Here is a 25,704-nt window from a genome sequence, read left to right on the forward strand (position 1 = left end):
TCTCTCTCTCTCTATATATATATATATATATACACACACCTACACATATACATACCTAGACACACACATAATGTGTGTGTGTGTGTGTGTGTATATACACACACACACACACACATATACATACATATGCATATTCCTTTCAGCTACTATGATACTGAGGTCTCATGAGTCATACACATCATCTTTCCATGTAGGAATGTAAACAAAACAGTTCAACTTTAGTAAGTCCCTTATGATTTCTCTTTCTTGTTTACCTTTTCATGCTTCCTTTGATTGTTGTGTTTGAAAGTCACATTTTCTATTCAGCTCTGGTCTTTTCACTGAGAAAGTTTGAAAGTCCTCTGTTTTATTGAAAGTCCATATTTTTCCTTGGAGCATGATACTCAGTTTTGCTGGGTAGGTGATTCTTGGTTTTAATCCTAGCTCCATTGACCTCTGGAATATCGTATTCCAAGCCCTTCTATCCCTTAATGTGGAAGCTGCTAGATCCTGTGTTATCCTGATTGTTTTTCCACGATACTCAAATTGTTTCTTTCTGGCTGCTTGCAGTATTTTCTCCTTGACCTGGGAGTTCTGGAATTTGGCAACAATGTTCCTAGGAATTTTCTTTTTGGGATCTTTTTGAGGAGGTGATCTGTGGATTCTTTCAATTTCTATTTTACCCTCTGGCTCTAGAATATCAGGGCAGTTCTCTTTGATAATTTCTTGAAAGATGATATCTAGGCTCTTTTTTTGATCATGGCTTTCAGGTAGTCTAGTAATTTTTAAATTATCTCTCCTGGATCTATTTTCTAGGTCAATGATTTTTCCAATGAGATAGTTCACATTGTCTTCCACTTTTTCATTCCTTTGGTTCTGTTTGATAACATCTTGATTTCTCATCAAGTCACTAGCTTCCACTTACTCCAATCTAATTTTTAAGGTAGTATTTTCTTCAGTGGTCTTTTGGACGACCTTTTTCATTTGGGTAATTCTGCCTTTCAGGGCATTCTTCTCCTTATTGGCTTTTTGGAGCTCTTTTGCTGTTTGAGTTAGTCTATTTTTTAAGATGTTGTTTTCTTCCATATTTTTTTCAGTATTTTTTGGGTCTCCTTTAGCAAGTCATTGACTTGTTTGTCATGGTTTTCTCACATCATTCTCATTTCTTGTCCCAATTTTTCCCCTATTTCTCTACCTTGCTTTTCCAACTCCTTTTTGAGCTCTTCCATGGCCTGAGACCAGTTCATGTTTTTCTTGGAAGCTTTTGATGCAGGCCCTTTGACTTTGTTGACTTCTTCTGGCTGTATGTTTTGTTATTCTTTGTCACTAAAGAAAGATTCCAAAGTCTGAGTCTGAATCTGAGTGCATTTTTGCTGCCTTGCCATGTTCCCCACCATCTTACTTGACCCTTCAGTTTTTCGTCAAGGTATGACTGCTTGTAGAGCAAAGAGTACTTTGTTCCAAGCTTGAGGGGATGAGCTCTTGTTTTCAGAGCTATTTCTATACATCCAGCTCTGCCACACCAGCACTCCTTCCCCAGGAACCACCAACCAGAACATTGACTCAGATCTTAAGCAGACTGTGCCCTTCTGTTCTGATCCGCCACTTAATTCCTCCCACCAGGTGGGCCTGGGGCTGGAGGCAACTGCAGCTGTAGTTCTGTAGCTGCACCACCCCTGCTGTCCCCCAGGGCAGTGACTGAACCACAGACTCTTTTCACTCTGTCCCAGCAGTTTTTCCCACTAACCTTCTCTGTTGTCTTTGGTGTGTGTGGGTTGAGAAGTATGGTAACTGCCGCAGCTCACTGATTCAGGGCGCTAGGACCTGTTCTGCCTGGCTCCTGGTCTGGTTGGTCCTGCCGCCGCCCACGCTGGGCTTGGCTCCCCTCTGCTCCATGCAGCGATAGACCTCATCCAGTGACCATCCAAGCTGCCCTGGGCTGGATCCCTGCTTCCCTCTGCTATTTTGTGGGATCTGCATTTCTAAAATTTGTTCAGAGCCATTTTTTATAGGTTTTTGGAGGGACTTGGTGGGGAGCTCATGCAAGCCCCTGCTTTCCAGCTGCTGTCTTGGCTCGGCTCCCCCCGCTTCCACCCCTTTGAGTTACATTTTAAAGGAAAAGAGAGACTTTCTGAGAAGAAGGTAATGATTGGGGGAACAGACAGTGCAAGGACATAGAGATGAGAGAGTGAGTGTTGTGAATGAGGAAGAGAGACCAATTTCCTTGGATCACAGCACTGAGATGGGGGAGTAATATCTAGCAGGGCTGGAAAAATAGTGTCATCATGAAAATATATAGTAGAGTAAGAGATGATAAAATGGGCTTGTGACTAGGTCAAGGGATGACAGGTGGGCAGCTTCAGTGCTCTTTTGTTATCCTCACTCTATCAGGAAAACATTAGGGAGATCTCTGGCACCTGTGGTGAAATTATGGTAGGACATGGATGAGAGTTGTGGATTACGATTTGCATGTTGGGAGGAAACAGCCTAATCACTGAGATCACAGATCCATTTAAGTGTTAACTATCATTGCTGTCTATTTTCATAACTTTTTAAAAAAATAAAATTGAAAATTACAAATCACTAAGGAATGTAAATGTATTTAAAAATATTTCTGAATATAAGGTAAAATAATAATATAGTTGTCTAGGTATTTCAATTTAATTACATATTTTGAAGAATTTTAGCATCTGTAGTGTGTATCTGCATTTTAGATGAAGATATCTAGAAGAAATTGAACTCCTGAGGCTGGCGGGCTCAGTTTTTTGTACCAGCTACTTTCTACCCTTAAGTTAGCTAAAACGAATTGTCATGCCTACTTTTTAAACTGTAATAAGAAGTGAGTTTTATCGTCTTTGGTGTTAGTCTTCTTGTCATTACTAGTCCTGTTATTACCAGTTGTGTAGATAAGGAAAAATAAAAATTTATAGAAGATTACAGGATTGGTGGTGACAAGAAGACTACCAGCAGAAATTTTCTACAAATGATAGTGCAAAAGGGCTCTAGTGCTAAGTGCATCATCAGTGCCCATTGTAAACTTAAGGTTCCCTTCCCAGTAAAATTATCAAATTCCATCAATATTTATTAAATTATCCTGGTTTCTTTAAAAAAAGGTTTTTTTTAAGTTGTATGTATGGATCCCTTATTTTTATAGTAGTTCAGTCAGGATTTCCCCATCTAATAGCTTTAGTTTAATTATTGTCCCTAAATTTACCATCATCTATCTTGGTTTTTATAGTCTCTCATTTGTCAGATTGCTCTTTAAGGGCAGGAGCCATACATTATTTATAATTTTATTTCCCTCAGTGCCAGTGCATTGCTCTTAGTAATTAATGGGTTCTTAATGAAATAAAAAACAAAAAATATTCACTCAGTGGTTATTGGAGGTAGCTAGGTGGCTGAGTAGATAGAGTGCTGGTCCTGGAGTTAGGAAGACCTGAATTTAATCTGCCTCAGACACTCAATAGTTGTGTGACTCTGGGCAAATTTCTCAACCTCTGTTTGCTTTAATCTATTGGAGGAAGAAATGGCAAACCACTCCAGTATCTTTGCCAAGAAAACTCCATATGGGGACATGAAGTGTCAGACATGACAAGAAGAAGTGCTTACTGTGTACCAAGCACTATTCTAAATACTATGGATATTCATATAATCTCTGCTCAAGTCTCTTGTATTCTAATAGAATAGGCAACATACAAAGGGAACTGGTGGCTGGAGAGACATTCGGGTCCAGAAAATTACCTTGCTTGTGAGTTGATGATGTGTGGGGCCATTGGGGAAACAGTCCCTCATCCAAGGACAGTGGCTTGAGTTGACTTGATCATATTAAGCTTATAGAATTGGGGCTAGGGAGGAAGAATGTTTCTTATGATGTGAGAGGATGTTTCACGAGGCTTTGGAGAAGATATCCAGAGAGTAGAGAGTGAGCTGAATCATGGTTAATGAGCTTTTCCTGAAAGAGTTGTCCTGGAGAAACAGTCACCAGTAAAAGCAGGCCCTGGACTGAAAATTTCCCCTGGACCTCAAGAAAGCAATGCTGGTGGATATGATAGATTGAGAGTAGGAAGTGAAGTGCTTGTTGAATAACAGAATTAATGAGTGAAGTTTACTTCATGTTTTGCTTACATTATTTATTAGAGGTATGAAAATTGCCCAGTTTGGTTTAATAAGAAAAAGTGATGTGTTTTCAATCCCTCATCTAAATTGTTAATATGATAAATTAATTTTAAAATTCATTTTCCATCTTTGTCTCTGACTTGACTTGCATTCCTATCCTTTAGCTTTCTCACTGTTAATTTCCTCACAAACAAAATAGTGATATTATCTTTGTACAGTATAGTTGTAAAAATGTGAAGTACAGTATAGTTTATAGTTTACTGTATTTTGTGTACTATAGTTGTAAAATGACCACCTTTTAAATATAAATTATGCTCCTACTGAGTAGCTGTCTAAAATATAGGATTGAATTTTTGGTTTAAAATTAGAAGTGCAGTACTAGATAGTAGGGCTCTCTTGAAAGAATTAAAATAATGTAATTGATAGGCTCCTAAGTGGTGAGGAGCCAGTTAAGCCCACTATTGAAATTAAAAGCCATAAGGAATTTATATGAAAGCCTTGTCACAGAATCTCAGAAGGTCAGAACTAAAGAGACCTAAGTGTTATAATCATGTTATACAGTATATATGGCATTTACTGATGAACATATTCACATAATAATTCATGGTTGTCTATATTTTTATGCTCTAAAATTTTGAAGATTTTTTTTTTTGGAAAATCACAATTATGGAGTAGGAAACAGATCTAAGGGGAAGCAGCTTATATGTTAAGAGAACTGAAATTAACTCTGTGTTCTCAAGAAATAAATTTTTGAGATTTCCTTTCCAACATTACTTCAGAAACACAGATAAAATTACTTCCTGTCTCTCAATTTCCTGTATCCATGGTAACCTCTGTATTACACATTCACTATAGAGGAACCAGTGGGAAGAACACTATTTCCTGAGTGAACCAGGGCAAAAAATGTGGTAGAAGCATGGAGTTTATCAAAGTCTAGTAACTCATTTTAAAAGTAAACGTATTCACCGGTCATATGAGCAACAATAAGGTGAACTTCTGTTTCTTGGTAAGATACTTTTAAAATTTAAATATAGCAGTATATTTAAAACTTTAATGAATACAAAAAGAAATTAAAATGTAATAAAAAGCCTGTAGCTTATAGGAACTAGCATATTTATATAATAAATTAATATTTTCATTTGACTGCAATACTAATTAGACCTTAGATTATGACCAGAATTGTTAAATGATGTGAAAATATGTAGAATTCCTTTAAACTACAATGAGTCTCTTTATTAATATTTGTTCAATTTTAACTAAGTATATACTTCAAATAGTGAATTGTTACCTGAGAAGTAGTAACACTCCTAACAGAACATTCTTTATAACTTTTCATGATCTTAATATGCATATTCATGTAGTTGAAAAAAGACATTAAGTGGAATATTTTTCATTATAGCTTTTAATAATAACTAGTGCCTGACCAATGAAAATTATGAATAGACTAACTGCAGAATTTGGGGCATAATAAAGCACATGATTTATTTTTACAACCTTTTCTGAGCATTATTTACAGTTTTGCCTTCTCTTTTTTATAGCCAAGTCTCATAAGAACAGAAAAGCCAAGGACAGGGCTATGTGTGGATTACAAATTTCTCTGTCTTGCCTGTGACTAGCTCTGGTAGCTTTTTCCATTTTTTTCTTTTTATTGATTCAGAAAGAGATCCTGGGATATCCATTTCTTTGTCTCTTTTGCACTGGGAGACAAATTAACTTAGGAAAACTTAGGCCTTTCAAGTATTCCCAAGAATTTTCCTAGAAGTACAATGCTTTTATATCTGAGTGGAACTAATATAACCCATGTAAATCTAAATGAATCAATAAATCATCAGGCTCTTGTAGCACTTTATTTGGACAATTCTAGTATTTCACATGTGTATTCAAAAGCTTTTGTTGATTTGAAGCAACTGTATTATCTATACTTAAGCCATAATTTAATAAAACATTTAGATCCAGGAATGTTTGCGGGACTTTCAGCTCTTCATAATTCGTATTTACAGTCTAATCAGATAGCTTTTGTTCCTGAAGGATTATTTAGTGATCTAGCTTCAGTTCATTATCTTACTCTGCAAAGAAATTGCCTCACTGTTCTTGGAATTGGTACCGTCTTTGGAATGATAAGTCTCCAGACATTTAATCTGGCTGACAGTAAAATTTCAAAGATAACAGATTCAGCATCTCTTCATCGTGGAAACTTTAAGTGTTTGTATCTTGAAAGTAACAATTTAACAAAGATCCCATCAAATGCTTTTAGTGTTTTTAAAAACCTTAAAAAACTTAATTTGTCCCATAACCACGCTGACTCAAAACATCCTTTTGCATTTAAAGAACTAGTCAAGCTGAAGTACATACTTCTGAAAAATGCAAGCATCAGAAATGTTTATAAGGATGGATTTAGTGGAATTAATGATCTTAAACATATTACTTTAAACCATAATGATTTGGAAAATTTAAATTGTAACATGTTTAGATTGTTAGACAACTTAATGTACCTACAGTTATATAGAAACAGAATAATCAGCATTGATGGTAATACATTTGAAATGGGGAACTTTGTTAAAAATTCTTAATCTGTCATTTAATAATCTTACAGACCTGCATCCTAGAGTTCTTAAATCCTTATCTTCATTGATACATCTTCAAGCCAATTATAATCCTTGGGACTGTAGCTGCAAATTGTTGAGCCTACGTGACTGGCTAACATCTTTAGCCATTACTCTGAACATCTATTGTCAAAATCCTCCATCAGTGCATGGCAGAGCTTTGCATTACATTAAGTCGACTGAATTTGCAGATTGCCTTTCTTCCTCCAACTAATGGATCACCAGCCTGGGCATTAGAATCTCTTCAGATTCATCACAAGACTATGGCACTAATGAAGGCCTGGCATAAATTAGCTACATTTGGAAAAAATTTTGAAAAGTCTGAAACTGAGAGTGTTACCTTCAGAGGAAGAGTTCTGACTTCAACTCCCAATAGGTTTTTTCAAGAACATGCTTTTGAGAATCCATCAGAGACAACAACAGCGTTACCGGTACAAATACAGCTTAACCCTGTTAACTTGAGTGTGGAAAACAATAGTGTCCTGCCAACCAGTGTTGTCTCTTTAACACAAGAGACAGCTTTGATATGTACACAGGACGTTGAGAAGTTGAATCAGGCTTTTGACATTTTGTTAGTTTTTTTCATTTTAGCTTGTGTTGTGATTATTTTTCTGATCTTTAAGATTATTCAGTTTAATCAAAGACTGAAGACACAAGAAAACTCGAGTGAACACAAACTAGAATACTACAGTTTTTATCAGTCAGCTAGGTATAGTGTTACAGAACCACTTTGTGCTAGGGCTCAGAATCCATTAGGAAGAACAGTTATGGAACAAGTTGGACTTCCTAAACAAATAATGCCTGAAAGTCAGGCACAGGTCATCCTGTTTGAACATTCTGCCTTGTAATCATATTCAGCTTAACTCTTTGTGTGGATTGTAAGATTTGATTTGCCTTTAAAACACATAACATCTAATAGCAGAAATGCACATTTTTTTGATACGAGTTATTTCGATGTAACATTATTAAGCAATGCATAATGGCTTTTTTTGGTGTTACTATGAAATGATACATTGGGTTTCTGATTATTAATGATGTTTTATACTTTAGTAATAGTGCAGTATGTAGCAAAATAATGACTATGTAGTGAGTACTTTCTCAGTACTTATTGATCAATTATAATCAAAATATCAAACATAGATGTTATAAATTGTTTTGCTTCTTATTGTCCTTTCTTCCATCATTCATATATACATACATATGAATATTTTCCCTAAAACATTTGGTTTTTTTTCATTCTATCAGAAATTTATACTCTCATTATAACTGCTTTTTGACTTCTCATTTGGGGGTAAATCATTTTTTAAAATGACATTAAATAATTTGTAATTGAGTTAGGATTATTATTGACAGTGTCCTGAGTCTGAAGGATTTGTGGAATAAAATATCTCTCCAAAGTCATCACTGACAGTATTTTAATTGGTAATCTAAGAGTGCAGAGAAGAGCAGAAAGGTATTCTATAGTGGTATTTATTTAGAAGTGGTAAAAATTAGCTACATGCACACATCCACAAAATATGAACCCTATTCTTACTCCATGCCATCTCAAACCTTACTTTTGCTTATACTAGTATTCCGAAACATTTGATTGCTTGTTTTAAGAATTGCTATCTTTGTTTTAACTGCCTGTTACATTAAAGGAAAGCAGCAGCACGCTCTGAACTTTTCTCCCTCCAATCTTTGAAATTGTCTCTGTTGTTAGAGGACTTGGGCTCAAATCCCAGTAATGCTTGTGTGACCTTGGATTAGTCACTTAGCCTCTCTAGGTTTCAGTTTCCTCATCTGTAAAATGAGGGAGTTGAACAAGATAGACTCTGAGGTCCCTTCTACATCTAGAGCTGTGAGCATGGAGTTCTGTGGTCCTTACAAATCTGATCAAGTTTGTGAGATATGCTAGTTTCTATTTTGAGCTATCTGAAGTATAGAACTAAAAGATTTTAGAGATGAAGTCATGTCTTTATAAATCTTTCATGTTTTTATAAAACAAATAAAGATATTTATAATTGTTCTAGGTAAAAAAAATTGGACTATGAGAAGGGACTGTAGAAAAAATATTATGTGTGGGTATTTTATATCTACTCATTTTGTGCTTGAGTTTTCATTAACTAGGAAAATTTTATCTTGTACATTTAAAAACTATAGTACCTCTGGTTTATATATAACTGCTCATCAACTGTCTCGTTTAAAAGTGCCCTAGTGATTTCTCATTTTAAAAGCTCTGACTTATGTTAATTATTTCTCCTTTTTTGTATGTGTGTCATTCCTATCTCTCAAGAAGTCAGATTATAAACAGGCATTGCATAATTCTGAATTAAGTTGCCTGAAGAGTCTTCCCCTCCTCATAGCCTCTCTCAATTATTAAAGTTTTGATTGGGTACATAAAGAACAAATAATGCTCTAGTTTTTTGCTAGATTGTGTTCCAGAAGCTTTTATGTAAGGTAGTTAATTTGTAATTTATTTTTCCATGGAAATAGTCTTAAAGATATTAAAATATAAGCTTCTTACCAGTAGGAATTTATTTTTTTTTCATTGTATTTTTATTCCCAGGGCCTAACATAGTTCTTGGAACACATAGTAAGCACTTAATAAATCCTTATCAATTGATTGATTACAAAGACAGTGATTAGGTTTCCAGGATAGTCTTTTAAAGGCCTAATACACTTGAAGGAACTACCATTTATAATGTTTTTTAAAATAGGAAAATGCATTCAAAATTCTATTGGGGATACAAGGGAACATTTCTTTCTACAGTAGCCCTGACCTTGAGGGCAGGATGCCCTCTTCCTACCATCCTTATCTTTCCCCCTCACTTTTTCCCTTTCCCCCTTATACTGCAAGGGGACAAGGAAAGGTCAGAGCGGGGTTGGCTGGATCCCAGAGGAATCTCAGTGGCTGTAGGGGGTGTTTGGGAGTGGGAGTAGGAAGAAGAAAAGGTGGATGGAGGGATCATCCCAAGTATTAAGGACAAAATGAACTTGTAGAAGAGAAAGAAGTTAGAGAAAAGAAAAGACAGAAAGGGGATTTAACCTCCACACCTGGTAAATTGCTTCTCTTATTTACTTAACCAAATATCTGGGTCCAGAATCGTACCTGGAGTATTAAACTTATATTTATGCATCCCATTTAAAGATTTTGTGTACCTTTTCTCTGTGTTTTTTTTTTCTGCCAGAATGCTTATGGAGAAATAGTAAATCTTCTGTACATCAAATCACATTATTTGTTAATATGCACAAAAAGTATGTTCCAATAAGGCTGCACATAAAATTCTTCTTTTGGTTTTTGGTAGTCTCTTCTGTTTGGGATTTTATGTGAGGCTTCTTCATGCTGTAGTGTAAGCAATGCTGGACTTGGAGTAAGGATAGGTGAGTTTAAATCTTCCCTCCTATATTTACCAGCTTGTGACTGTACATACACAAGTCATTTAATCCCTGAGAGACTCAGATTTCTGATCGGTAAAAAGGGGAAAGTAACATTTGTTGCTATTCTTGTGTCTTAAGAGATTGTTGCAAAGATATTGCTTTATAAACCTTATAGCATGGTGTGCATGTGAATCAATATTGTATAAATATTTGTTTGAACCCAGTAGCCCAGGAGACTTACACTTATGCTTGTTTAATGATGGTCCCATCAAAAAGTGTTACTAAGAGAGTCTGAAAGCAGAGCACTATGTCCCCGTTCCACACATATATGAAAAATAATCAGAAAAGCATTCCATCTCATTGTACCTCACCTCAAGACCTGTTTTTAATGACAGTGGTACTCTGAAGAAAATTTGAGTGCGTAAAAGAAATCCATTTGAATATCAGTTACCTGATATAGCATGTTAGACTCCAAACTTTTTCCTGACAAAGGCCCCTTTCATACCTGATTAAATTTTATGAGATGTCAGTCATTTTTTAAAAAGATCTTTTTACCCTTCTTTTGGGAACCTCATACATAAGATGTAGGTTTTGTTGCCACCATTATCTCAGATTGGTTTTGGTTATTAGCTCTCCTGTATTTTTAATGACTCCACATACATTTTCTCTCCTGTGCCAACATTGTGTTTTAACCAACCATGGAGAAAAGAAAATTCACTTTACAACTTTCTTTTTGAAGCTGTCTGGTAGTCTCTCAAAGAGATGGAAGTTTTTTCATCTTTAGCTGCCCCCCCCCCCCCCAAAAAAAAATCTTTGCCTTTCTAGATTGTAAAGTTTTTTAGGAAAGGAACCATATCTTATCCATCTTTGTATTCCACACCGAACATCTAACCCTGGTCATCTAACATAAGTTTTTGTAGATTCAGATTCTTCACATTAAAAAAATGGGGAATAATACCTGTAAGGACATACTTCACACGGTTGACATATGGATCAACTTTTATAAATTCCTTAAGTTAAAGCTAGGTGGTACAATGGATAGAACACTGGGTCTAGGATCAGGAAAACGAATTCAAATCCAGCCTCTGATGCTTATTAGCTGTGTGGCTATGAACAGGTCACTTAACCTCTGACTGCCTCAGTTTTCTTACCTATAAAATGGGGATGACTGAATCTACCTCCCAAAGTTGTTGTGTGGAAAATGAGATCATCATTCTAAGGTGGTTAGCACAGTGCCTGGCGCATAGTAGGTGCTGAATAAATGCCTCTTCTCTCTGTTGCTCCCTCCTCTAAGGGAAAGAACCCATGAGAACTTGCTGTATTGCTTTGTTTTGCAGTTCTCAAATGTACTTATGTGTTGTGAATACTTCTCTTTGTGGCATATCCTTCTAGACTGTGACCTTCACAAGGATAGAGTCGTAGATTACCTTAAGTCTGTATCTCTTCCTGTGCCTACCACAATGGTTTACACAACATAGGCACTTTTAAAATAATTGTTCTTGAATGAGTGATTGAATAAGTGAATTGAGGGGCAGTGGTATGAAATAGGATGACTGTATGTCATGTGTTCTGGACCTTGTCATTTACTCTTTGTGTAACTGAGGGCAAGTCCCTTCACTTCTCTGGAACTAAGTTTCTTTCTGAGGTGGTTGGACTAGGGGACATCTCAGGACCCTTCTAGCTTGAAGTTTATATGCCATTTAATAAACCTCCTTTCATTACCTTGCTTGTTTCTCTGGCATGAATCACGTTATAGACACACTAAATTCAAGTATGAAGTGTTTTGGTACAGACTCATGATACCTGGTGGTATGTAGAATGGACATACTGTCTCTGCCCTCATCACAGTCTCTTTTTCTCCCTCTTTTTTCTTTCTTTCTCTGTGTGTATGTATGTCCTTTGATTTTTTTTTTTTTGTGATCACTAGCATCCCATTCCGTTCCACCTGATCTCCTCAGTGTTCTATTCCAGACCTGCCTATCCCTTTTACTGTGCTCTCTGTAGTGCCTGTTGCCTAGTAAACAAACTAGCTTTCATCTTAAATCTTTCTTTCTCACCTCTTCCATCTTCTGACACTCACTGCAACCTGAATCCGTCCTGATGACAGAATCCCTGGCCATACTTCTTACTACCAGCTGAACTTTCACTCATACATTATGCCCTTTCTAAATCCTTGTCCCCAACTCACTGGCCATACCTTCTCACTCACCCTCTACTATCTTCACTCTGTAACTTCTCCTTTAAAATGCATTCAAGCCATATTGATAATCCATTCAAGATTCTCTGGTAGCTGTTCTCTGTCAACTCCCAGGACACTTTCCGTCCTTCCTCAGTGTTTAGTGCCTGCCTCAAGGTCTTTCTTTCTACCCTAACTTTTGTTCCCATTCCAGGAGACTTCAACATACATATTGATACTCTCAGATACCACAACTTCTCAGTTCTTCACCCTGCTGTCCTCTGTTTCAGCGACATGCTGAGGTATCACCCACAAATGTTTCACTTCCATGTTTATGACCTATGAAATTCTTTCATCTGCTCATTGTATTGTATCATTCTTTCCTTCTGCCTTACTGCCCCAACCCTATTCTTAGGCCTCACCATGATCTCCAATCCCTCTATCTCAATTCTTTTCTAGACCACCATCCTTGTACTGGCTACTCTCTCCTCCCTTCTTCTTATCTCTTTGAGTCATTTCAACTTTACAGTATCCTTGACGCTCAAGTCCCTGGCCACCTTCTTAGATCTCTGATCATGCCTTGCCAAGGCCCAACTTTTGGTTACTTCCGCCTTCTGTTCCTTTGCTCCTATTTACCTGATGCTGAATATAGCTAAAGAAAACTATGAAACTGTGTTGACTAGGATCACTACAAATTTGTTAAATAATTTCAATTTGTCCCTCACTGAAGTAAGGCAGTACTTTTATACTTTCCCAATTGATTCACTGTCACATTCAGCCTAGCAGCTTTTCTAAACATTTTCCTCCCATCTCAAACTGTTGTGGTCTAGGGGTGCTGGGAACTCTGTTAAAGATCTAGGTTCAGGGGTTTTGGGTTCCAGGTCCCAAAGACCTGGTCTTTTCATCCCCATCAAAGCCTTCCATAGAACCTCCTCCCTCCACTTTTTCACTGAAAAAATTGAGGTTATTTGCTGAGAGCTCATTCTGTCCTCATGTTACATCTCTCAAATGCCTTCTCCCCATCTCACAGGAAATGGGGATATTTTTCCTTACCAAGGCAAACCCCTTCTGCATTGACAAGCAATCCTATTCTATCCCATTTCTCAAATGGCTTTCTTTATCATCTCTACTCTTGTCACCAGCTTCAATTTCTCCCTGTCTACTGGCTGCTTCCCTATTACCAACTCCCTTGTGGCAACATCAGAAAATAAACCACTTTATACTTTTGTACATATCTATATCCATATAAATATAGGCACATGAGCCAAGCCTTTCAGTGTATGTGTGTGAATCATGCTCACAGCTAATGTACATAATGCTCTCCCAATCACAAGTTCTCATGGTAATAAGAGTGGAGAGGAAAACAGTTTTCAATGAAAAATTTTCCTAATTTTATGATCCAGATGCTGAGGATTGTTGTTGTTGTTGTAAGCCAGAATAAGCAATACAGTATGCAGTTTTTACAGTTACAACATAAGTAAAACATTCTAATCTCTCTATTGAAACACTTAAAATCTAGGTCCAAAAGTTTGCTGGTGGAAGTTTATTTCACAAAAAATACACACACACACACACACACACACACACACACACACACACACAAAACCCAATGCTTTCACAACTCAAAGGAGCCTTTAATATTAGCAATTTTAGAAATTGTACCTTTGTGTTCCTTTTTAGTGAGGCATTTAGATGTCACAGTGCCTGGAGTCAGGAAGACCTGAATTCAAATGCAGTGTCAGACACTTCCCAACTGCGTGACCCTGGGCAAGTCACTTAACCTCTGTTTGCCATAATCCACTAGAGAAGGAAATGGCAAATGGCTCCAGTACCTTTGCCAAGAAAACCCCATGTACAGTATGGTCCTTGGCAGCCACAAAGAGTTAGGCACAATTGAACAACCGAACAGCAACTTTAAACTCCTGTTTAACAGTGATGAGATAGTAACTAATTTTTGTTAGTTTCAAATTATACTTTTTGCCTTCTATAAGAATATATGCATCATGCCTGTAACAATGATTGCCTAGTTATCTAACACAGAGGTAAAGCCCAGTGAACTGACAAACTCTACAGATAAGTTATCTTGGGGAAGATATCTGAAATATGGGAGGTGCTGCAGAGAGGGTAGAGGGACACAATTAAATGGAAGACCCTAAGAATTTGGAGTTGAAGTAGGAGCCCAAAGGTCCAAAGTCAAGGACTTTGCCAAGCTGAAGGCAGACTTGGCTTAACTTACATCTTAAGCATCGTAAAACTGACCATAGACAGAGTCCTGACATTTTCTTAATATTAATAATTCTAGAAAAAGTGGGTTTCTATTCTAATTTATCAAGAATAAGGCATCCACTACTGTTGGAGTTTGTAGAAACAAATCTAAAATATGATTTCTCAGAAATAAAAATTAACAAGAAAACATTTTTCCTATAGTTTTATGTGAAATTATTTAGCACTGTTTTGTGTTTAATAGAGGTTTTCAGATCTCTGATCTTTTTTTTTTCATTCTGTGATACTTAAATGGAATCCCCATAAGGATTTCTAGTCTCATTTCCTTCCCAGTGATTGTCATTAGCATGAAACTTATTAGTGTAGTTTTGCATAAAAAGGTGTATGTTACCATTTAAGACAAAAATATTTTCAGAATTTGACCTGGAAAGTACCATGAAAAGACACTTAATTTTAATTTAAATGTGTAATTTCTGTTTCTGTGAAAAGTCATGAGTGGGATCAGTGGCTTGAAAGTATTGTTTTTGTTTTAATAAATTACCTTTCCATCATTACATTTAATTTTATCTTCTATCAAATTATTTTAAGTATTCTGAGGGCCAGTGGAATTAAAACCTTTTTTGTTTTCCACAGTTACCTTTAGTTTCGTATATAATGAGAGGACCAGAACTAATTTAGCCAGCGATTGTGATGTATCATAAGGTAGTAAAAACCAGTTGGTTAGAGGCATTTGGGCCAGTTTATAGATTTGGTCCTTGAATGACAAGGAATTTTGAACAGAGAAAATACAAAAGTTTGTTTTATGAACGCAGACTGCATCCTTACCCTCCACAATGATTTCAAAAATAGATCCCAACCCCCCTTAGTTTTCCCAAAAACTAGGGGGAGGGTGAGAAAAGAGGATTGGATGAAAATTAAATAAGTGTATGTCTTGTCACTTCTAGAAGAAGAACATGCACTCCTGTGGGTTAGATAAAGGACTACTGACCATATAAATTTGGTAACATTTTAGTTCAACAGATTTTAAGTGTGTTATATACGCAGAGCATTATGCTATGGGCTGGGAATGCAGTGATAGCTATGACACAGACTTTGCTCTCAAAAGCTTAGAATTTAATATGTGGAAACATATATACATAGAGAACGGTGACAGAAGATAATTCCAAAGGAGAGTTCCAGGCAAAGCATCTTGAAAATGTTGAGGAGGAAGAGAAGAAAAGCTTCATGAAGTAGGCAGTACATGAATTAACTGTAAAGGAATAGAAAAACTAGTTTCTGAAGTGAGTTTAATATGACAAGCAGTTTGTTATCCATAAAATGTGAGTTTCAGAGAACATAAGGGAAAGTTAAGGCAGGGTGAGATAAAGACCTAGGAGGAATGGGGCAGGTGTGATTGACTGGATATTAGCAAGTGGCAGCCAGAGGAAAGGAACTTTACTGTAAGCAGCTTATACTTCAGGGTTCTTTATGAAATCATGGAGCAAGAGATTGTTATGCTCTTCATAGTAGTGATAATGTTGATTTGATGCCATTTTCTGAGCTGGAGACAAAAAAAGGGGGTGGGAGATATGTGTAGCAAGTCCCTGATCCTGCCGGATGGTAATGACAGGGATCTTTGAAATCTTAGGCCTCACTGGTTACAGATGGTGAGGCATTTTTGAAGTGATATTCCTCAAAACCTCAGAAAGGTCATGTCTTTCCCAGGGGCTCACAGTGTTGGGTAGATTTTCTCCCCTGGGTAATGGTGGGAGTTTGAACTTGGGATCCAGGAGGTGGACATTTGGTCCTGGACTAGTAGTGAATATGGAAGAGGATCAGTGGTGGAGCAGATGAGGCCTGATGACATGATGGCATCTTGAGGCAGCATGGCTCAGTTGATGCAGTGTTAGAATTGGAGTCAGAGAGACTTGAGTTTGAGTCTTTACATAAATCATAGCTCTGTTATTCTAAACTAATTACTTAACTACGTGCAGCCTCAGTTTCCTCATCTGTAAATTGGGGATAATAATCATGACCTCATGAGGAACAAATGAGATAATACGTATAAAGGGCTTTAGAAAGATGAATGACGCTCAGAATAGTCATCTGAGCAGCAGTGTGAGAATGGATTGAAGAGGGAGTAGACTGGGGCAAAAAGAGCAATTGGGAAGCTCTTATAATAGTCTAGGTGGGAACACATGTGAAATTCTGAGCTACGGTGGCAGTAGTGAGGATGGGGCAGATGCAGAAAGCAGAGGAAGAATTGATGGAATTTGGAGGTGTGGAGAAAGGGGAGAAATGGCTCAGTTTAGGATAGGAAGGTGTTAAGAATTTAAAGCTCTTGTATTCAATCCTATCAACTCTATTCAAGCTATCAGATTAAGTACTGGAAGATTTTGGTCATTTTTCAAATTTTAAACAGAAAATGTTTTATCTTTGTTTTCCAAAATTGCCATTGTTTCCTGAAGTGCGTGATTCAGAACATGACAGTTTTAAACCTGAAGAAATATATTTTGAGGTTTTTTTTTTTTATGAACATGTTTAAGAACTCAAGTTTCTGTTTTTGAAACATGATTTTTCTCAATAATGCCTGTTTGGTTTCTCTTCTTGTCTCATTTTCCTTTCAATTTTTTTTCTTCCAGAGTCATCCAGGATAAATTCTGTGGCATCATTAACATTTCAGTTGAAGGCCTACATGATGTTATGACAGAAGATCCTGAAACAGGAACTATAGAGAGTAAGCAGCTAATGAATTTACTGGGGTTTCTTGTTAATAGTTAAATTTATACTATATTAAACTATACTATATTATACTATATTATACTATATATTATATATATTATATATATAAATATTTAAATTTATACTCTATTATATTTATACTATATTATATAAGAGGGGGTATAGGTTTATAAAACAGCACAGTAATTTTGTGTGATAGATTTCATATCTATCACCTTTAAATTTTTTGCTGAAATATAATGAAATACTTTAAAAAGTCATTCTCCATATTTCTTAACAAATAGTTATTTTTAATTTGGACACCTAGCAGACATGGCTTTACTACGGTATTCTGAATTCTACTTCTTTAAGCCCAGTTACACAATATTTGATACAATATTTTTATATTCTTCAACTATATGTTTATATTAACATGTAAATATATATGTATATAATTATATATGGATGCATTATGAGAATGAGTTCTGGTTTGTAGGATTCCTGGAATGAATGAGCCAAAAGAAGCCTAGTGTTCGCTTTCTCTTCTAGCATATCTGTGATCTTGTGAGGAGTCTGCATTAGATCTGGGACAGATTGCCCCCTCTTCTAGTCATGATGGCCTAGAAGACAACCTCACTTCACAGAAAAATTCCACTGGAACAATTCACTTTTTGGAAGAGATCCCATCTGTGACTTCCAACTTGAACTCTAGTTTTACTGTCTTGATAGCTTCTCCACGTCTGACCTGACTCACTGTCATTCAGCCTCAGTTCCTCTCTCCAGCTTTCTAGTTTATCTTATTCTAGTCTCTTACCTGGTTTTGCTCAGCTCCCAGCTTGGACCATGACATTGCTTTTCACTTTACCCAACCAAGTATCTACACAAGCCCTAGAATAATGGTTGATCCACATATTTCCTTCTGTTACCTTCTACTTCTCAGTCATGTTTCTGAATAATAATTATCATCAAGCCCTTTTCAGGTTCTGGTGAGCCTACCTAATCCCAACCCATCTCCCATGGGCTGTTAGTTCAAGTATTAGGGTTGGTGTGAGTTTTTGTTTAGAAGGAAATGTAGTATTTTGATTGGTAAAATGAAAAAGAAGAGAGAGAAATCAGAGATGGGGGAAGTGAACTGGTTAGGGAGGATAATGTTGTGATTCAGGCTGAGAAAGAGGGTCTTGGACTTGCATAGTGGCAATGGGAGTGAAGAAGTAATAAAAATCAAAAGATAACAAGATTTCTTTTCTAGATAACATAAAAAACCTTAAAGTCAGGGCATCTGAGTTCTAGCCTATTATGTGTCTAAACCTCGCTCTTTTCTCCCGTCTTTCTTCATTCTATTCCTTATGCCTAAAATAACCTTCTTCTTGTTGAATTCCTCTGTATCCTTTAATGCTACCTTATTCATGAAGCCTTACCTGATTCCCCACTGCAGATAATGGTCTTTTCCTCTGAATCTCCATTATATGTAGTTTTACACCCCTGTAATACACTTATGTTTTGTGTATTATAGTTTTCTGTGCATATAATTTCCTTCCTAGACTAAGTTCTATGAGGGCAGCACTGTGTCTTATTTAGCACAATATTCTGTACACTGGGCATTTAATAAATGTGTATTGAACTTAATTGAAGAGATTCAGCTTTACTAATTAGTTTGAGTTAATCACTAAATTTATCTTAGTTCCTTCATCTATGAAAATGAATGAGGTCTGAGTCAAAAGTCCTCCCAGCTCTAAACTTCTTTCTATGAACAAATAGTACATGGTAGCTTACTGGATTTGGAATTTAAAAGACGTTTAGCCAGGTCAAAATAAAAAACCAAAAATACTGAGTTACTTAGAGAATTCCGTTTTTAACTTCCTCTTCCTGTTTATTCATAGATTTTAAAAGGACAGTCTTTCCTGGTTTTTTTTTTAATTCTTGATTGTTTTCCTAATTTAGAATGAATAAATGCTAAGGAAGAAAACTTTTTTTTTTTCGCCCATAGAAGAAGCTACTGCTGTTTAAAGCTGAACCAACTTTTGTAATCTGTGATGAACCAATTTGCTTAAGGGATTATTCCCAGTTCTTGGAGTGACTTTCTTTAAAAACTCTTTAACAAAGTACCTGTTCACATCCTTAACCTGAATGCATGGAAGCTCAAGAGCTATTATTAAGACAGATGATTTCTGGATGCGTATGTGAGAGTAAACTCAACACTCAGGACTGATTCTAGTTGTAAATAATTAGAATATTGGCAAGGAAATTTTCTGGTTATACTGCATAACCAGTTTATAAGACCCTTCTTACAAGATTGTATGGTGATATTCTCGTACTGAAATTTATATTTTAAAGTTGTAGTTCTGTGATTAAATTTTTACATACTTTCATAGAAGCATTTTTCTCTCAAAAAATGTAAATTTAAATCTTTGTTTTTAAGCAGATCATTAACCATTTTATGTTATGCTATAAATGTTTCACTATCCTTTTGTAATCATGTAATCAAAGATTATTTCATAGTGTCGAGTTGGGGTGCTGGGACCCAAAATAATGACACATGGATCCTGCCCAAATAAATTCAACCCAAGCCTTCCTTCAGCCAAAGAGAAACAAGGTTTATTAAAAATCCAGACTCTTAAGAAATCTCAGCATTGGCTAGACCCTTAAGGAATCTGAGCATTTGTAACGCTAATATAAGGGGTCCAAATTGATTCTGAGCACCTTAATGGAGGCTGAGCCGGATCTTATATTCAGAAAGACTGTGGGAGTGATCTGGGGTTGGCCCAGTAGTCTAGGGTGATTGGTGGGAGTGGCCAGTAGTCTGAGGTGACTAGAGATCGAAACTGAGAGAATGGGGTTTGGATAGGGTCAAGGGTGGGAAGTAGTGGGAGGCAAATCCGGAGGTAACAGACAGTGAAGGTCTGTGCTAGGTTAAAGGTAACAGATAATTGGGCATAGCAATAATGGAAGGCCAGTTGAGGGGATTATAGCCTCAGGCAAATGCCAGATCAAGTGGGAAGATTCAAGAAGAGTTCAAGGTGGGGTTTTTCAAAGCCTGTGCCCCATCAATGGGAGTAGTGTAAGACTAAAAACTAGAAAGATAGGGTGGCATAAATTATTAAAAACCTTAAATTTCAGGACCAGCAAATTTTTGAATGGAGGAAAAACATGACCAAATAATATAAAGAAGTTTTTTTTTTTCAGTCAGTAGTATGAAGAGGAGGAGGGAGAGAATGGAAGCAAGTATACCTGGTAGAAGACTTTTGTAGTAGTCTAATCATGTGGTAATTGTGTCTACAGTATAGTTAGTCCAGAGAAAGAGACTCATATGAGCGATTTTGCATAGGTAGAACCAGTAGGACTTGTAAACTGATTGGGTATGAGAAGTGAGGGTAAAGTGGATTCATTGGTAGCCCTAAGACATAGAACGTGGGAAATTGGGTGATGTAGTTATAGAGAAAAGATAGCTAGAATAGAATAGGTTTTGTGGAAAAAATAAGGAATTCGACTTTTGTTTTGGTAAAGTGACTTTAAGGTGCCAGATGCACATTGAGATAGGGATGTGTGTCAACAGAGTGGAAATTTAGATCTGGAGATTAAGGAGAGAGATCAGGGTTGAAGATATTTGGATATCCCCAAAATCTTTTTGAATTGCTTAAAGCTGCACTAAGACTTTTGGGACACCCTGTTGGGCATCATCATGCTAGGAGTGAGGGTGAAAAAAATTAATTTTTTTCTATGAGCATTCATTAAACACGTTGTTTCAAGCACTGTGCTGGATCTGGAGATGCGGAGAATAGTGAAACAGTCCTGTCCTCAAGGACCTTTCTATTAAGGGAAAATAATGTTCATAGTAAATTAAATATAAAATATATTCAGAGTAATTGCTAGTGGGCAAAGACTACAGCTAGGGAAATCAAGACTGGCTTCCTATGGGAATTGACATTTGGTTGAGCTGTGATTGAAGTTAGAAATTATATGAGGTGGAACTGACATTAAAATATGAGATAGAAGGATCATAGACTTAGAGGTAGACAGCACCTTTGAGGCCATCAAATCTGTCCTCAGTTATTAGGTAGCTCCAGGTCACGCTGACAAGCAAGTAGCAGAGCTGGAATTCTCCCTCATTTTGTCTGATCCTCAATCTGAAGCCTGTTCTCTTGTGCAGAGAGATAGGTCATGTTCTGGGAACAGCCAACCAGACATTCGGGCTAGAAAGTAGGATGCGTGAAGGAAAACAATGTGAAATAAGCCTGCAAAGGTGGGTTTGAATCCAGATCGTGAAGAGCTAACCAAAACAGGTCATGTTTTATCCTGGGGGCAGTAGGAAGCCATTACAATTCTTGAATTAGGGGAATGTCATATTCAGTCCTATGTTTTAGGAATATCCTTTTGGCATCCTTGTGGAGAAGAAGAATTAGGGAGGGTAGAGATTTATAGAGACTAGGGGAAGAGTTCAAGTAACATGATGAGGACCTCAATTAGAGTAGTTATTGTGTGAATAGAGAGAAGGAAGATTGCTGAGGGAGCTGCCAGAGACCCAGAAAGTTTTAGCACTGCCAAATTTGCTGAAGCCAAAGGGCAAAGACTAGCTCCTTTCAAGCTAGTCCTGATTCCTGCGGGTTTTGCTGGCTGTAATTATCTCAACATCTTTGTAAGAAGTGAAATTAGGAAATGGGAATTCTTTCTTTGTGATCTGTGTGTTGCCCAGAAACTTCTTACTTCCTGGAACCTTCATCAAGCACCCTAAATCTCCTAGCAATGAGTTTTAAAGCATAATTCTCATTAATAAATATCTCATGTTACCTCTTAGTGATGTCTCATATTTGGGCAAACAATTTACATTGTACTGATAATTGGTATGGCGTTTTCTAGATGTAGTAAAGTTATATGACAGCTACGCCTGCAAACCTCACACAAAAACCCACGTATTTGACTCTTTGACTTGTCCTGAGTGGAGTACTAAATGAACTTTATGCTGTATTGTCTATGCTGTATTATTTTAAATTAAATATGAACATTGTAAAGTCTATTTTTTTGTGATGATTTTCCACAGAATAATCAGTGGAATTATTATGAGTAATGTTTTCTACTGCTTTTACAGTTTGAGGTCATGGAGGTTTCTTTGGGGTTGGGGAAACCTTTTTGTTTTCCTTAGGAAAATTTGCAACTCTTACTAAATCAGTTACATTCAAAATAGTATAGAATTTAATTTATTATTATAATTGTGAAATGAAAAATCTTAATGTAGTATGAATAACCACTTCTTCCTAATTTATCTCTTTAGTTCCATCAGACTTTTGTAGTTTTGTGTAGTAATGTTTTCTGCTGCTTTTACAATTCATGGAGATTTTCTTAGGGCAGCAGTGGGGTGAGGTGAACTTCTTAGTCCTGCAAAGGAAATTTTGTGACTCTCACTAAATCAATATACTCAAAATAGTATAGGATTTATTATTATTATAATAAAATGAAAAATCTTAATGTAATAAGAATAACCACTTCCTAATTTACATTTAGTTACATCAGACTTTTGTATCAGTTTTATATAGTTACACTTTTGAATTAGCTATTTAAAAACTCTTAAATTTGATTTATTGTCTAATTTTGGTTATTTCATTCTTAGCTGCATGTTGATGTCTCATTTTGAAGAGCCCAAAGTAACAGAGGATGAGGAGCCGCCTACAGAACAGGACAAGAGAAAGAAAATGGTGAGTTGTGACAAGTCCTTTCCAAATATTATGCATTAATAAATATTCTCATATAGTTCCTCTTTCGGGGGAGGGAGGTGTATGGGTGGCATTTTGGTTTTTATCCACAAGACTAAAATGCTGCTGTTGTTAAAAGTGAGAAATCTTTTTCCAGACATTACTGTAATGGTGATTTCTCAATACAGTAGGATCTTGAGAACTCAAAGCTTTCTAAAACCTAGAACTATCCAAAAGTAGGATGAACTGTTTCAGGAGAGTAGATTTTCCCTCATAATAGGTCTTCAAGCAAAAGCCAAATGAGCATTTGTTCAGAGTGTTATGAGGAAAACTTTTGGTCAAGTATGACTTAGACTAAATGATCTCTGAAGTTGCTTCCAAACTTGGGTTTCCAATTTTGACCTTTTTATACTAAAGATTTATGAATTGTGTTTATAAATTTACTGAAATTCTTGGTTTTCCCTTTTTTTCACATTTCCTTCCTAATCCATTTTTCTGAAGTGTGTCATAAATGTTCTTTAAATGTCCTGAAATATGCATGCCTACTAATAAGTTGCTGTGTCTCATTATGAAATTTGATGAAAAACGAAGGGAAAAAAAGCAGTGACTAGTTATGACTTGTAAAAATCAGTGATGAAACATGCCTTCCATCTCTTTGACAGAACCAGATACACCTTTTCATATATGACCAATGTGTTAACTTGTTTTGTTTGACCATATATATCTGTTAGAAGGACAAGCTTCCACTGAGCATTTGGTGGGTTGGTGGGTAGTGATAGACATGAAAAAAGAGCATCAATAATACATTTTCAAAGTAGAGAGAAGGAAATGCAGAAGGGACACAGAAATTTGTTACTACCTTGTTAAACATATATCCATATTTCTTTATTAGAAAAATCTGCATGGCAAAAAATCAGAATTGTGCAGTCTGTCCTCTTCTATTTGTATTTTGAAATGTTTGTGATTGTTGAAGATTGTTGAGTTTACAATCAAAAAGAAACAAAGGAAAAGTACGAGAAACACTAAATATCTTAACAGGTCATTTGTAGTTATTTACAAGTACTTACTTTGAAATACAAATGTATATAAAATAGGTACACAAAATGTCATACATTTAGTTTGGATTTTTAGGATCTTACTAGTTATGCTATTCAAATCATGATCTTTGTTCATTTGAATTTGTACACATGCACTCTGAAGGGTTCTATCCTCAGCCTGCAGACTATATTGTTATGCTTTCGCCACCTTCTTATATCCTGAGATTTATCTTAATCTATTCTGCCCTACTGCCTTTTTGTTTGGGATTTTATCCTTCACACATGTCCTTTTTCTTATTTCTCCACAAAACACTGTACGCTTATGAAATATTCAATTGTTAGTATACATGTGGAAATATGTATACATTGACGGTAGCAATACCTGTCCTGCTTTAAAATGAGACCATCATATTGAAACCAGATATAAGTTTGCCTGAACTATGTTGTCTCCCTCACTTAGAATGAAAGCCTTTGGGGCACTTTGTTCTTCTCCTTTCTCTATGTAGTACTAAGCATACCAACAGCGTCCTAGAAAGACATGAAGATGCATAACATTTACCTAGACAGCAATTGAAATCTGTAAGGGGATACTTGATATTCTTCTGTTCATTATACAATCAGCAGTCTCCTTAGGTAGTTCTCGGTTGGTTTTTTTTTTTAATCAAGATACATACTCTGAGTAGACTTTATCAGAATTATGGGTCAGCTCTTATAAAACTATGATATTTAAATCTGCTTTTAATATTATCCATAATATTATTTACACCAGTAATAGGTACCATCTAGTGTGGTTTGTATTTAGTTATTTGAATTCCAGCCTTTTCTTAAATTTTGCCTTAATCAAAATATTTCCATGTAAAACAATAGGATAATACATTTTTAAAAATATTAATTGGATTATATATGTTTTGTGCATTTTTTTCAACATGATTTATGGCTTATGCTATAAAATTATTTATTATCGTTATTACAACTATAAGCATCTGTAGAGCAACTGTTTTTTTATTACTAATTTTTAAATCCATTTTTCTTGTTAGCCCTTTAATATAGATTCTTGTTAATGCCAGTAAAAAAATCATGTATCCAGAGCCTAAAGGCTATGTAACATACTAAAGGTAACATAGCAAATTATTTGAGTGAATTTAGGTAGGGACATAAACACACAAAATTAGCTTCATTGTTCATTTCTCCAGGGCTTCTTGTATAAATTATGTATGATTCTTCAATGTGAACTTTATAATTGTGCACCAATTTGGTTTATTTTTAATCTGCATTGTCACTCTTACATTGTGACATGTTTAATAATAGGTTTTTTGAAGATAATCTAAAGGTGCCTTATGCTGTCGATTCAAATGAAAAATAAAAATATAAATAAATATTTACTGGCAGGTGGGAGTGAATTATTTAAAATAAGTCAGTATTAAAATTTTTTCATTTAAAAAATGAAATTTCCTGGCAGTCACAAAGTATGCCAAAAAATACATGTTGTAACGTGGAAAAAATTTGAACTTTACCCAAGTGCCTTTGGCCATATAGTTACCTCTTTACCATCTGTTCCATTGAAAGGAGCACTGTTGGTGAAAATCCACAATGGTGGGAAATTGCCTCAGTCATTTAGAAAATATATCATATATTTACATTTGACTATAGGTTTGTCTTGTCATCTGAGAATACATAGAATTTGGCTTCTTTTGAAAACTCAGCACGTATCTGGACTATCATTTCTGTCATCAATTGAAGTTTTTTTGTTTTTTTTTTTCTTTAAACTGGACTTGTGATTTCATCTCATAGAGAATTCCTGACAACAAATTGTCTTCTGGTTTGAG

The 25,704-nt window shown here is 35.9% G+C and overlaps 2 protein-coding genes across 3 annotated transcripts in view; both read left to right on the plus strand.

The window, feature by feature from the left end:
* The window catches only part of IPO11 (importin 11), a 212,354-nt gene that overhangs the window by 168,018 nt on the left and 18,632 nt on the right, over positions 1-25,704 (plus strand). Inside the window, exons 28-29 of one of the 2 annotated variants that reach the window (XR_005010886.1) lie at positions 17,079-17,173; positions 22,760-22,844. Coding sequence is in view for 1 of the 2 variants with exons in the window: in XM_036767335.1 (XP_036623230.1) it covers positions 17,079-17,180; positions 22,760-22,844 (187 nt within the window). In the remaining variant the exon portion in view is untranslated. Of the gene's footprint in view, positions 1-17,078; positions 17,181-22,759; positions 22,845-25,704 lie in introns of both variants that reach the window. The other variant, XM_036767335.1, reaches the window with a different exon arrangement.
* Positions 5,672-7,567, plus strand: LRRC70 (leucine rich repeat containing 70). The gene is given in 4 exon segments (XM_036767349.1): positions 5,672-5,812; positions 5,814-6,637; positions 6,639-6,906; positions 6,908-7,567. Coding segments are annotated over 4 exon segments (1,872 nt in total). The 3' UTR covers positions 7,547-7,567.

The sequence above is a fragment of the Trichosurus vulpecula genome, chromosome 1 (assembly GCF_011100635.1).
Source record: "Trichosurus vulpecula isolate mTriVul1 chromosome 1, mTriVul1.pri, whole genome shotgun sequence".
NCBI classification, from domain to species: Eukaryota; Metazoa; Chordata; class Mammalia; order Diprotodontia; family Phalangeridae; genus Trichosurus; species Trichosurus vulpecula.